This window comes from Phacochoerus africanus, chromosome 1 (assembly GCF_016906955.1).
Source record: "Phacochoerus africanus isolate WHEZ1 chromosome 1, ROS_Pafr_v1, whole genome shotgun sequence".
NCBI classification, from domain to species: domain Eukaryota; kingdom Metazoa; phylum Chordata; class Mammalia; order Artiodactyla; family Suidae; genus Phacochoerus; species Phacochoerus africanus.
In genome coordinates this window covers 256,463,041-256,476,511 of record NC_062544.1, presented here as the reverse complement: position 1 = coordinate 256,476,511, position 13,471 = coordinate 256,463,041, and the positions used below count along the sequence as shown (strand labels likewise).

Sequence of the window (13,471 nt, the reverse complement as noted above, 5' to 3'; positions counted from 1 at the left end):
TGAGAACACGTTAGTGACAAAAGAAAGATTTCACTTGCTAGTTCTAGACAGGCTTCAGCACGTAGTGCCGAAGGGTTAAGGATGCCAACACAGAAAAGGATGGGGATAAAGGCAAGGCTCTTCACCTTTGTTCAGTTTGTTTTGCTCCATGATGTTGTACTGAATCGGTGCCACTTCTTGCTTCTGCTGTCCAGGCGGTTTCCAGTGCTTCTCGCCAGAGTCCCCGCTGCCATTGTTCATGTTGTTGCTGAGGTTTGACTGGATGAGCTGGGTGGTGGCATAAGGAGTGGGCTGCCCTGATGGATTGACAAAACGCCCATCCTTCAGATTTGGGCTATTGAAGGTTTTCATCTCATTGATTTTGTTACTAAGGTCCACATCACCATAAACAGTTGACTCAGGGAGCATCAGATTTGTTTGTTTGTTATCCAGTTGGTTGTTATAATTTGCTATACAATCAGCTATGTGCAATGGAGAGGAAAAGGAAAAAGTCATTCTGCATGGTTATTCGTTGCAAGTTTCCTTGTAAGTAGCTTTCTGAGTCACAGTAAAATTTTTATGTAAAGTATAAATAGGTTTAAATAAGATTGGGGAAAAAAAAGGGCCAAGTATTCATATGTTCTTTCTAAAGAACATATCAAATGTTCTTTTTGTAAGAAAAATTGAGGGACTGAGAGGACACACAATTTATACAGAAAGTACTGCTAGAATTAGGTAGTAAATAATGCACCCAATTCAATTCAATTTTAAATCAATTTTTCTTTAACAACTCCGTTAATAGGAATTGCACTGAGATAACATATACAGGAATAGCTTTATGTGCCAACTTTAAATTTTCTAGTCTGGGGTTACTGCACTATTTGAAGTTACTAGTTAGCTTCTGAAGCAACAGAACAGAATTTATAGGCTGAGAATCCAGATCAAAAAACAAATCAAAACAAAACAAAAACCAAAAAAACCCCTCTGCCCTTAGAGCAAAGAACTTGGGATTTCAATATTTTATGTAGTACCTCTCTCTATTTAAAAAGTATGAGGAACAGAGGTAGAGTAATAGTACATACTGCTCAGGAGAATTTTATTAGTTTTTTTTTTTTTCTTGGTCATGCAGGGTAATCATTATCAGGAAAGGATGTTATATAATCATTTTTTTCATGGTTTCATAATGACAACCCAAGAAGTATAAAATGACAATAATGATGGAAAAATGAATCATAGTAGCTGGGATAATTTTATCAAATAACATTTGAAATAAATCCAATATATCTATTTCAATTTCACTGTAATTTCTCCCGCATTTAAATATTTGAGTAAAGTAACTAATATACATAAGAAATATTTAAAGCCTATAGTTGAAAATATTAAAAGAGCAGGAAGAACTAAAATCATCATTTAGTGGTTTTTTTGTGTTTTTTTTTCTTTTTCTTTATAAAAGGGCTGAGCCCGCGGCATATGGAGGTTCCCAGGCTAGGGGTCCAATCAGAGCTACAGCTGCCAGCCTACACCATAGCGACAGCAACTCGGGATCTGAGCCGCGTTCACACACGACCTACACCACAGCTCATGGCAACGCCGGATCCTTAACTCACTGAGCGAGGCCAGGGATCAAACCTGCAACCTCACGGTTCCTAGTTGGATTCATTTCCACTGCACCATGACAGGAACTCCCTAAAATCATCATTTAAAATTAAAACATTTTAAAATAAAGAATTAGTCAGCTATTTTATTCATAGTGGCTGCAACATTAAGAGGTCACCTTGAGGATTAGTTTTTAACTGGATGTCCTAAAAAATGGAAAATTAAAACAATCGCTACTAAAGATGTAAAAATGAATGCAGTTTTAAGAAAAATTTGCAACTTCTCTATCCTACTGAATTCAACTACCCTGCCTTTCAATAATAAATGATCAGGGATCAGTGGTATTTGATTCACCTGGCTTTTAGTAATTCTTATTTCTAATTTCTAGGTATTAAGTTTTATGTAATAGTGGTTAAGCAATATTATTAAAGGCAATATGGTTTTGGCAATCTCATTTTTCTTTGCCAATCTTTCTATATGAGGGCTATCCAACAGAACTTTCTGAGGTGATGGACATGCTTTATTCTGCATTGTCTAATACAATAGCCACTAGCCACATGCAGCTACTGAGCACTTGAAATGTGGCTAGTGCATATGAAGAACTGAATCTTAAATGGTATTTTATTAAATTTAAAGAGCCACCTGAAGCCAGAGGCTACCATATTGGACAACAGAGCTCTACAATTAATTTAATGGGTACTGCAATTTTTGTCTTACTTGGCTCAGCATAATCTTTCTTTTACTTATAATTATATAAGCACTTAGCTGTCTAGACAACTAGAGTGTGGACCTTTGGAGAACATGGACTTGGTCACGTGGATACATCACTTCCATCTCTGTATCCAACGGAGACTATGCACTTTATGGTGCATCACTTTTTTTTTACTTGAATGCCTTATTCTAGTTCCCTTTTCCTTAATTTCATCGATTATTTTACTTCTATAGTTGCATATTTTGATTCTTTGATTCTTTTTACATTTTCTATGTTGTGAATGAATGTTGAAAAGCTTTCTAATAAGAAATTATTTGTAGTTTTCTGTTTATCCCTTTGAGCATTGCATACTCTACATCCAAATTTTACTGTTATATTTTAGCATGAAATTTTAGAAAAGTAATTTACCCACACAAATTTCTGAGCCAAAAAGCCACAATACAAAATTAGGATTAGTATATACACTGCAAAAGATACATATTTCTTGTATTCTCGGGATTTACTAGTATGCTATAAAAGTCTAATCTTGAATTTCAGTTAGCTTTCATTTAAAATTACTTATTACTACCATGTAATAATTATTACTGTCGCTGTTACTAAAAATTTTGGTTCACTCGAACTAGATATTTATTGATTTTTTGATCTGCTTTATTCCTAAGGTCTTGAAAATGAATACTAACACTAGAGTTAAAATGAGTAAGTCCATAATTACTATGAAGATGAATACTTTTGCATAATTTTATTTTTCCTTATTTGGTATCTATTCTAGAATTTATAGTCTCCATTCTTTCCTATACTGGGAAGACTTTCTGGGTGGAGAGTGAGATATCAAAACATAGGGATGGAGAAAATACCTGAATCAGGCTAGTTTGCTAAATAATGGTCAACATCTCATGAAAACATTGGTTAAATTCCCCTTCTGGTTTAGGGGGAAGAAAAGGAAAGTTATCTCCTCATGGCTGGTCCCTAACAATGCCAGGCTGGCATATCAAGCTGTCTCTGCGCCTCTAACCTGGGCGACTATATGTGGTCAGGTTGCTGTCGCTGTTCCCGTTGCCTGCTGTGCAGCAGTTGATGGAGCAGTCATTGTGGTTGTTCCCTGTGTTAGGCCAGGTGTCTGCCAGCCATGGCTGTGTGGCAGGCTCACTGATGTTGAGAAGTCCTGGCCTAAAGAAAAAATATATATATAAAAGCAAGTGTTATTAAGTGTTATCTAAGTAGCAAGTAATATTCCCTGTTCAGAATTCCAACAATTCTTCATCTCATTATTCTCACAAAGAACTTGGTCAACTCTGCTGAATGATATTATCATTCCTTCTACCTTCGAGACAAGGCAACTGTAGTGTAATCTCCTGGCACATGCCTCAGTTTATACAGCCATTACGTTGTAAACTTGCAGAGACTTAAAATGTTGTACTGTTTGTAACGTTTTACTTCATCTTCAGTAGCAGTGACTAAGAATCAAACAGGGAATCTAAAAATATGTCTTAGTGTTTGAGTAGCTTAAAGAATACTCTAGGTAAGACAGTTTGCATTTCTTAATTTTTGGCCTGTTAAAAAATCACGATTCTTCTCACAGCTTCACTAAAAAATGGAACAAGCTTTTTTACTTAGATAACGGACCCTTCACACATAAGCACATTTGCATATTTTCTTCAAAACCATGTTTCAGAGACAGTGAGTTGGGGCTCTGTGACATTTTGCAGAAAGCTTTATCTGTGTTTCAGTGCACAGTTTTGTAAGGTTGTCAACATTTTCTGACGGTAACAATGTAAAATGCCACAAATCCCTATATAAACAAAGGAAAGCTACTGAATTAAATCTGGTAAAACAATGATGTCCACTATAAGAAATATTAGCGTTCATGTTTTTCTTGGCACAGCAGATGTTAATCCTCTTTCACTGTGCATCGGAAATGCAGAGGACATCAGCAGTTATTGATGGGAGCCCTGGACCTCCAGCGCCACAGGCACAGACTGAAGTCCAGGAACGGCAATCTTGGTACCCTTTTCCAACACTGACTCTATTTGATAATTCAGCAAAAGAGGTGATGATTCATGATGTACTGTCAGCTCCACCGTAAACAGACTGGCACTACAGATTCTTCAAAGATTTTCTTCACGGTTTCATTTTCTTTGTAAAAGTGCACCAATCATGTTTCTCATTTACCTGGGAAGCAAGAACCTGATAGTTCACTCTCCATAGTTCCTATTCTGACACGTAGAGGACCAACCAAGGAACCTTATTGTGCATTTGATGGCTATTTAGGAATAATTCACTTCGAATGAAGAATATGGATTTATAATCCACATGTCTGTATATGTATGTATACGTGTGTACACATATGCCTGTGATTAAATGAATATTTGCCCTTTGCCTACAATGTGTGAGGCATTGTTCTGAGTTCTTTATATGTATCAGCTCATTTAATCTTTATAACAATTCCACAAAGTAGTTACTATTATTGGCCAGATTTAAGAGGTTAAGCAACTGAGATGCCTGAGGGAGGTTAAGAAACTTGTGTATACGGTGGCAGAGTTGGGATTCAAACCCAAGTAGTCTGGCTTTGGAATCCACATTCTAATCTAGGATTTTATAAACACATATACTGGAGAGTACTGAAATTTCCTAAAATCCTCAAACATTCTTTTGTTTGTTTGTTTGTTTTTTGTCTTTTTTGCCATTTCTTGGGCTGGTTCTGCGGCATATGGAGGTTCCCAGGCTAGGGGTCGAATTGGAGCTGTAGCCACCAGCCTACGCCAGAGCCACAGCAACTCGGGATCCGAGCCGTGTCTGCAACCTACACCACAGCTCATGGCAACGGGATGAGCAAGGCCAGGGATCAAACCTGCAACCTTATGGTTCCTAGTCGGATTCGTTAACCACTGAGCCATGATGGGAACTCCCTCAAACATTCTTAATAAAAGGCAGAGTGGGGAAATGAAGTCTTAAAATTCAGAATAATGCTATTAAAACTGAACACACTCACTCTTAAATTTGTTGATAAAAATATGCTTTGAAGAGCAATGTTGCTGAACTGTTGAAATTTAAAACATTTAAATGCAAGCTGTATCACAGATATCTGGAGCCTTTGAAATTGATGTGGGTTATAGCAATTCTGCAACCAGTTACCTTTAGATTTTCTTATTTTCTCCTGAACTTAAACCAAAGGTGTTATCACTATTGAAGTTATTAAAAATAAATCTCCATATTTGACACTGTAGAAATATTTTAGGATGTTTGAAGTATGGGTCAAGTGGAAATTTTCCACAGCCTGTTTTACATGTTTCAAAAAGAAATAGATAATACTTTTATGCTACTATGATTCTCTCAGAAAAAACACTTAAAAGTGAATGTTGTGATATCATCAGAGGCTGAGAGAACTTTTCACATGTATGGGTGATTTCCAAGAGGAAGCAGGATTAACAATTCACCTCCTAGCTTTCAGTTCAGACTTGTGTTTAGAATGCTAACTATTAGGGAAGAAGGTGAGTGAGTCAGGACTACGGGCCCAACAATGAATCTTAAAACGCTATGTGTTACATTTCAGAGAACTCTGAGGAAGTCAACGCATAGGCATAGGCAGCTACTCTGATAAGGGTTTTCGAGTCTTTTAAAACAATCTCACAAGCTATTTTTTTTGCATTTAAGATGATCTAGTGTGTATGAGACAGATTTAGCTGCCCAACAATAAGAAACAAAGCAGAAGCAAACACAGTGCTATTTACAGTAATTAATATGTCTCAAAAATATTATATGTTATATTTTATATATATATTTTACATGTATATCCATATAGTACATTAGTTGTTGAATTTTCATGCTAACATATCTGAGTTTTGCCTATCTCTTCCTGGTCTTCAGAAAGACATTATCAGGGAAGGGAAGACACTAGGGCTCATGAAAGCCATTATTTATCTTCCAGTTTATATTAATGGGGTAGTTTTGTGTCACAAAGTAAAAGAGAACAAATGCACTTAAATAATTTTGTGGCAATTACCTGCAATTCCTCTGCTCCTCTTACTCCAGATATTCCAATCACTCACTCAAAAAACAAACGAACAAACCTATTTGAACTCCTAAACCAAAAATAAAATTCTAGAAGATCAGGGGAAGGGGAAAATGGTGAACAGGCCTGCATGTAGGCTGTTTCCTCTTTCCAATGACAGCTTGAAAGAGTTTCAAAGCCCAGAAAGAAGCAAGGGATAGATCTGAGGGTGGTCGGTTCTTTAGAGAGAAGCAAAGTCTGAGCTCTGTTTCTTTCTCACCTCCCACTGCCAGGAAATGTACTGTTGGCATTCTCAAGTGGGCTAGCCTGACTTTCCTATGCCTTTCTTCAAGCTTTCTGCTGTTTCCTGGTTTATGCTGTGGTCTGGGTTTTAATTAGGGTTTTGTTTTTTTTTGTTTGGTTTTGTTTTTTAAAGATGTGATGGGGATGCTTGGATATGTGAGGTAAAGAAAATGAACAGAAATAGCCACTTCATATTTTCAGGATCCTCCCCTGGATTACAATTCAAGTCCTTTATCCTTTGCAAGTTGGGAAGAGGTCTCTTTGCTTACCACAATCCTCATTTTCCCTTTTCTGAGAAGAGTCAAATTCACAATTTTGGAGAACTAGGAGAGTGCTCTCTAGCTCAACCTTCTCCTTTATTAGAGGAAAATATCCAGCACCCAAAATTTTCTCAAGGGCTGAATTCGACCAGGTCTTGCAGCATTCATCCCTTCCTTCCTTAGATACCTTTTACTGGTATCTTTCAAAGACCAATAATTCACGTATTGAATTTATGGATATAATCTAATAAATTACATTTATTACATTCATTAATCAGTAATCAAATAAAAATGTATTTGATTACTGATTAATAAAGCATATAGCCTCTACACTCCAGGATCTCACATTCTATTGAGAGAGACAATCATTTAGCCAGGAGCTGGGAAACTATTTCTATAAAGGATCGGAGAGTAACCATTTTAGGCTTTGCAGGACATATGTTTTCTGCTGCAACTACTCAGCTCTGCTGTTGTAGTGGTAAAGCAGCCATAGACAATATGTAAACAAATGAGCCTGGCTATATTTTAATAAATCGTTATTTATAAAAATAGGTGGCAGTACAGATTTAGTCCAAAAGCTATGGTTTGCTAACCCTGGATATTGACAAAAGGTAACTGCATTACCTCATATTAGGTACTTAACTATGGTATTTATACAGCACAAAGAGTTCACATAGCAGGAGGACATAGCAGGTGAACCTCAGCAAACTGACAAGGGGCCGCATTCCAGGCTGATGTAATAAGGACACAGTAGAGGATGCAATGTTGGTGAATGGTGGGGGTGGTGTGTGTGTGTGGGGGGGGGGGGGGGGGGTTGACACAGTGCATTGTAAGGTGTGGCACACAGAGGTGTGAAGGGGGCGGCAAAGCCCTGGAGGCTGTGGGCTTTGCATGTGCTGCCCAAGCTTGGTATTTTAAATGGGATAGGTTCTATTGAAAAATGAGATTTTCAGAAGCTCAGAGACATAATGAATATGCATTTTAAAATTTCACTCTGGCTCCAATGGGCAAGAGGAATTAACAGGAAGTAGCACTAATGAAGGTAAATGAAGGCTGGACTGCCAGAAGGGTTTGTAATGAGGGGAGAAAAAGAGCTTGAAGTGAAACAGTATGGTGATAGTGAAGGGAATAAAAGCTAGGATCCACAAACTGCAGTAAGGGATGCAGTAAAGAGGATGATTTGAACATTCTGACTTAGGTATCATTAACCAAAGGAGGTGGGAGGTCCAATGAAGACTCGCAGAGTCTGAGATGCTCAAGGGAATTCAGTGTTGAAGGAATAGCATTAGAGAAGTGTGTACAGGGGTCTGACTCATTGCTCATTCTCTTACCACTCGATCACAGAACACACACACAACAAACGTACACACATACACACATAACACACCGTACTCCCACAGTCACAAATGGCTAGAAAAAGAGACCTTCCTAATGCATTCTTGATCCTCTTATCCTGTGCTATTTTTTTTCCAAAGCACTCACTAACTGCTTCTATTATAGAGCTGACTTTTTAAAAAATGCTTATTATTAAGCTATCTCCCCCACTAAGTATAAGGTTCCCAAGGATAGGAATTTTTATTGTCTTTGCTCACTGAGGCATCCCAGGCAACTAGAACAGTGCCTGTCACATTGTAGGTTTTCAATAAATATATTTGATGAGTAAATAAATTTAAAATCATGCATATAACTGTCATTTGAGCACTGACTCTAAGATCCTTATTCAACTGCATTTTCTGTAACATTCCAACATCTTTTATCATTTTATTTGGTAAAAAATTCATTTCTATTTGGGGTTCAAAATAAATCTGTTCCAAAGTAATACTATTTTTACATTCAAAAGGTTAATACCGTATGATGGTATATTGAGCTTTCCCAATGGACAGATAGTTCAGGAACTTTGTTCTTTTTGTAGTTTTTTTCTGCTGAAGAAACTAGCATTTGGAACCAAGTAATCCTTGCCATCACTTCTTCCTTGATAATCTGGTCTATGTAGGTTGTAAATTCCTTCAGAGCAGGAACTAGACTTGTCTTTTATATGTCCGTGTGTTTGAGTGTGAGAGAAACAACACATGTGTGCACATGCCCATGCACAGAGAAGATGCTCAATAAACATTGCCATTGCTCTGATTAATGAGAAAGCTGAATCTACAGTCATGAATATATACATGTAGAGAAGTGGTAATATCATTAGGCATTCCAGATTTATCCACGAGACAGGGTTCTTATGCCAGAGACTGTTTCACGAATGTCTGGGCTCTGATTTAGATGGAATTTCCCTGGATGCAAAAACATGCCCTGGTTTAATTCCTGAATCAAGTGGATTTATTCCTTATGAAGATCCCCCCAGCTCTGGGGTCTTTCAGTGGCTGGCTATGTTTCACAGGTATGAAAACAGGAAGCTAGCAGCAATACCCTGGACAGAAAAGATTAGTGCTTATTGTCAAATTTGTACAGCTTTTGCTAAAGGTGGTCAACATTTTTTTTTTTGCCACTCTGTGTCATATACTAAATTCAGTAATTTTATCACCAGATGATGTGCTCCTCAGATTCAGGAAAACATCTTACCTGTTTTTATCTTTTCTAGTAGCAACTGCATTATCTAACTATACAAAGCAGCGTGCTCAATAAGCTAACAAAATTTGAATTATAAAATGGTTTTGGTTGAAATATTTTTTCTTACACCTTAAGCTGGAGGTTGCTCTTTTTGAAAAGAAAAAAATCATTATAGAAAACCCAGAAGCTTGGCTCATGTAACTTATACCTTCTTTCAGCCCCTTTGAGCTGCCTGTCACATCAATTTGTGATTTCTCAGTGAATACATTAAAGTTCACTGAATAATAATTACCAAAAAATCATAAATGTAGGATTGAGAGTCATTTTAATTAGAGATAAAAAACCTTCCACGTTAACAAGCTACCTAGATTTTCCTTTTATTTCAACCTATTTCCCTGCGAATGGAGAGCTGAAGTATGCTGAATTTGTAACAAGAAAAAACAAAACAAACATAACCTACAACAACTTATGCAGCAATGCTGTGTTCAGCAGGTTTCCAAATGAACACTTCTTCTTTGATAGTATCCGTTAACTAGCTATATTTCTTAATCTTCATAAATGCCATCACTTAATTACTTTAACTCCTTTTAATCATCTGCTAAATCAGCAAGTCTATTTTTCCCCGGTTAACGTGCTCCCTCTGGTGTTCACTGACCAAGATGCAAGGGATCCAGTCATTAGGTGCATTTGTGTGTTAACAAGCTTGGTTTAACAGCACAGCAGAATGGACTATTTCTAAAAGATTTAAACGAAGAATTTCACCTTACATTAAACCTTTTAAGCAAAGAAAACTATGTTATTGAGGAAGACATTAAGAAATATCTGGAATTCCCATTAGAATCTACAAAACAAGCAAGATAATTACCTCCCTCCACTGCTCACAGCTTCGCCTCCTCTTTGATAAGTTACTAGAATGTTATAAAGAAAAAGGAAAAAATTAATAGACATATTTGTGTTTATATATCAAAAGCTATGACATTCATGAGCATCTTTCTAGAATGGAGTGTTTTCCCTCTTTCTACTTCGAAGCATTGCCAAAAATCATCCCAGGAAATAGCAGATCTCTGATTCAACTAGTATTTTTTTAAGATGGTGCAGAATTAAATGTTACTCTTATTTTCTTAATGTGCCCACAAAGTTGAGAACTAAGCAGAAGCAAACTTCAGCATATTCTTAATAAATATAACTATTACACAGTTGTACATTCAGTCTCATAGATTCCTATTTTGAATTTATTATTAGATCATGTAATTTCATGATTTTATGTAAGTGGAATCTTAAATTTTGGGAAAAAAAATACCAGATCATTTTTTTTCCAGAAATATGAGTACCAGCAAGACAAAGTAAATGTTAAAATAAACCTTCTTTTCCTCCACACACAAAGATGTACGCCAAGTTGTGACTATTAATTAACGTGACATATTTTTTATTGTGGCTTGTGAAAACCCTTCTCATTATATTTTCATCATATATCCTTTAAGGCTCTTGAAAGCATTCTCAGCTTAATAAATTATGAGTATAAAAATGTAGCCATAACCAAAAAAAAATATTTGCACATAGTTAGGCAAGGGTTTAAGAATATTAGCTTTTCTGTAAATACAGACAGATTTTCTACGAAGAAACATTTCTAAAAGCTGCCAAATTCTGCTACTTAGAAGAACTCCAAACTGGGAGTCTGTTAAGGAGAGATAACTGCTTCCAGTGATTATAATAACTGGATTAAAACCGAGGAGGCAAGACTACAGGTACATCTTTTGCTAAAGGTGATGCGAAAGAAGAGGACCCACTTTGAAAGAAACTGAATAGAATGGAGTATTAGGATTCAGACTTAGGGAAAATGAAAAACTTTATCTTTCACATGTGCTGGATATTTTGGTTACCTTTAAAAATGTTGATTCTATGGATAGAGAATTGCAAGGGAGAGATATTTTTGTTGGAAAAACTGAAAGCTTAAGTGAAGGAAAAAAATGCACTGCCACATCTAAAATAATCAATACGATCATTAGCATGTTAAGTCATGCTGAGGGTAGAAACCCTGTGTCTATCTCGTGAAACACATGCACACAAGGCGAAGACGCAATGTGGAGTCATGAATAAAGGACTGCATTAAAGGGATGACAAGCAACACCAGCCATTTCTACTTCAAGTGCATGCCTAGCATGAGTCAATGAAGTACTGTCTTCTACTGTAAGTCCTTTCCCCCAACTTACTGCAGAAAATGGAATAAAAACAGAAACACAATAGTACAACACGTGCCAAACTAACAAAGGATAGGAGGAGGGTAGGCGCAAATATATACCTGTTGGTGTGAAGGTAAAAGACGGGACTGAAAAATCAAAACAAAATATAAACCAGTTATTAAGCTGAAGAGAGAAAGGGAACATATCACATTAGTATAAATCAAGCAGACAGCTGAACATAAAACAAATGTAAATAACTAAGCCAGTAGTTCTGACACTCTGATATATGAATAAAACCAAATCTGAGGTTAAAAAAGAAGCTTGTCTCTACAGGTACCATTTGGAAGTGTCTGACATTCTAGGACAGGACTGGGGGTGGGGGGAGTTGTGCTGGGTTAGCTTGTGAACAACCCTGGCATTTAGTAACAGAGACTTAGCTCATGGCTTTAGGACAAACAGGAATCCTCTACTATTAATCATTTCCAAACACTGGATAATGGATTCTTAAACAAGTATTATCAGGGTCTTGCCTGAACCTTATCTAGAAATCTGAAGGTAAATGCTTATTAAAGTGGACGAACTAATAGGTGCACTTAAGTATTCATCATTAAGAGAGACAGATATTGAGACAGAGGAAAGGAGAAAGACATGAAAGAGAAAGACAGGAAGGAAGGAATGATAGAAGGAAGGAGAGAGAAAGAAAAGAAAAAGAGAAATCAAGAAAGAAAGAAGAGAAGGAAGGAAAGAAGGAAGCAAAGAAAGAATTGGAATAAAGAGAGCCATAAAACTGAACTATTTCATTGTCAAGAAATACCTGATACCTTATCATATAAAGAGCAGAATGCTACATTTTTATCATCATAGAAATCTGTGAATGGATAGGAAAAATGGGAAGTTTTAAACTTTAATTTCTCTATTATAGTTTACATTTAGAAGGTTTCTAGAAGTAGGCTCAGCATTTTAAAAAAAAACACCACACCAGAAGCTAAACAATAGAACAATAATGCCCCTCTGAAAACCTTTACTCTCTGCAGTTATAAATCTTAATCTAATCAATAATGCCTGAAATTGAACTGCAGACCTCAAAAGTAGCAGCCTTGCCTCCCTGACTTTTCCTAGCTTCTCCCATTCCTGGGTGTTGGGTAACACCGGAGCTATTTCCACATCATTTCATAGAGGCGGGAGGCTGACGTTTTCTCCAAGCTCTCCACATTAATTTAAAGTAAACACTGCCCTGGTAAAGAAAGCAAGGAAACCTACATTACTCCCTTAGAGATTAAAATTTGCTTTTAAGAAATCCTTAATACACACAAACTAGACTATTGATTACTTATCATGGATCAAAAAGCTGCCAAAAATGTATTTTTCACTTTGCATTTAAACATCTCCAAGAAATTTACTTTAGGATTAGAGCATCAGGGTTGCAAAAGCTGAAATGCTGTAGCATCCTTTACAACTTTCACTCTGAGCATACTAGAAAGAACAAAACAAAACCCTCAGTACTCGGGATCCAATTTATACACTGGGCTTCGTGTGCTGCACAGCAGTCTCTGTCTTAAGAATTCTATTGTGTTTTCTTTCAGTCAGGTCTTTTCAGGGAGTCCACATAATTTAGCTACAATCAAAAATTCAGAGCCATAGTAACAAGTCCTTGTAAAAAATTAAAAAAGAAGTGCATTTGAAAGTAAAGCTATTCAAGCAAGAATGGAGTGCCTGAGCATTAATTTGCAACCACAAGGACATAGGGAAAAAAAATGAAAGGTCCTCGTCGGTACTCCTAGCCAACTGCTAACCCCAGTTTAAGAAAATGAAGAAGAGATGAAAGGAGGTCAGTCTAAATGAAATTTTTATAGCTTGTGCACCAAAGGACAACTTAACTCTCAAAGCTTCCAGTCATGAA

General features: G+C 36.7%; 1 protein-coding gene across 4 annotated transcripts in view; it reads right to left on the bottom strand.

The window, feature by feature from the left end:
- ROBO1 (roundabout guidance receptor 1) overlaps positions 1 to 13,471 on the bottom strand; it is a 398,650-nt gene that overhangs the window by 38,974 nt on the left and 346,205 nt on the right. The window contains exons 19-22 of one of the 4 annotated variants that reach the window (XM_047794457.1): positions 11,691 to 11,717; positions 10,257 to 10,299; positions 3,300 to 3,454; positions 126 to 461 (exon numbers count right to left, since the gene is read on the bottom strand). In XM_047794457.1, the coding sequence (XP_047650413.1) occupies positions 126 to 461; positions 3,300 to 3,454; positions 10,257 to 10,299; positions 11,691 to 11,717 (561 nt within the window). The remainder of the gene's footprint in view (positions 1 to 125; positions 462 to 3,299; positions 3,455 to 10,256; positions 10,300 to 11,690; positions 11,718 to 13,471) is intronic. The other 3 variants (XM_047794476.1, XM_047794465.1, XM_047794482.1) reach the window with 3 other exon arrangements.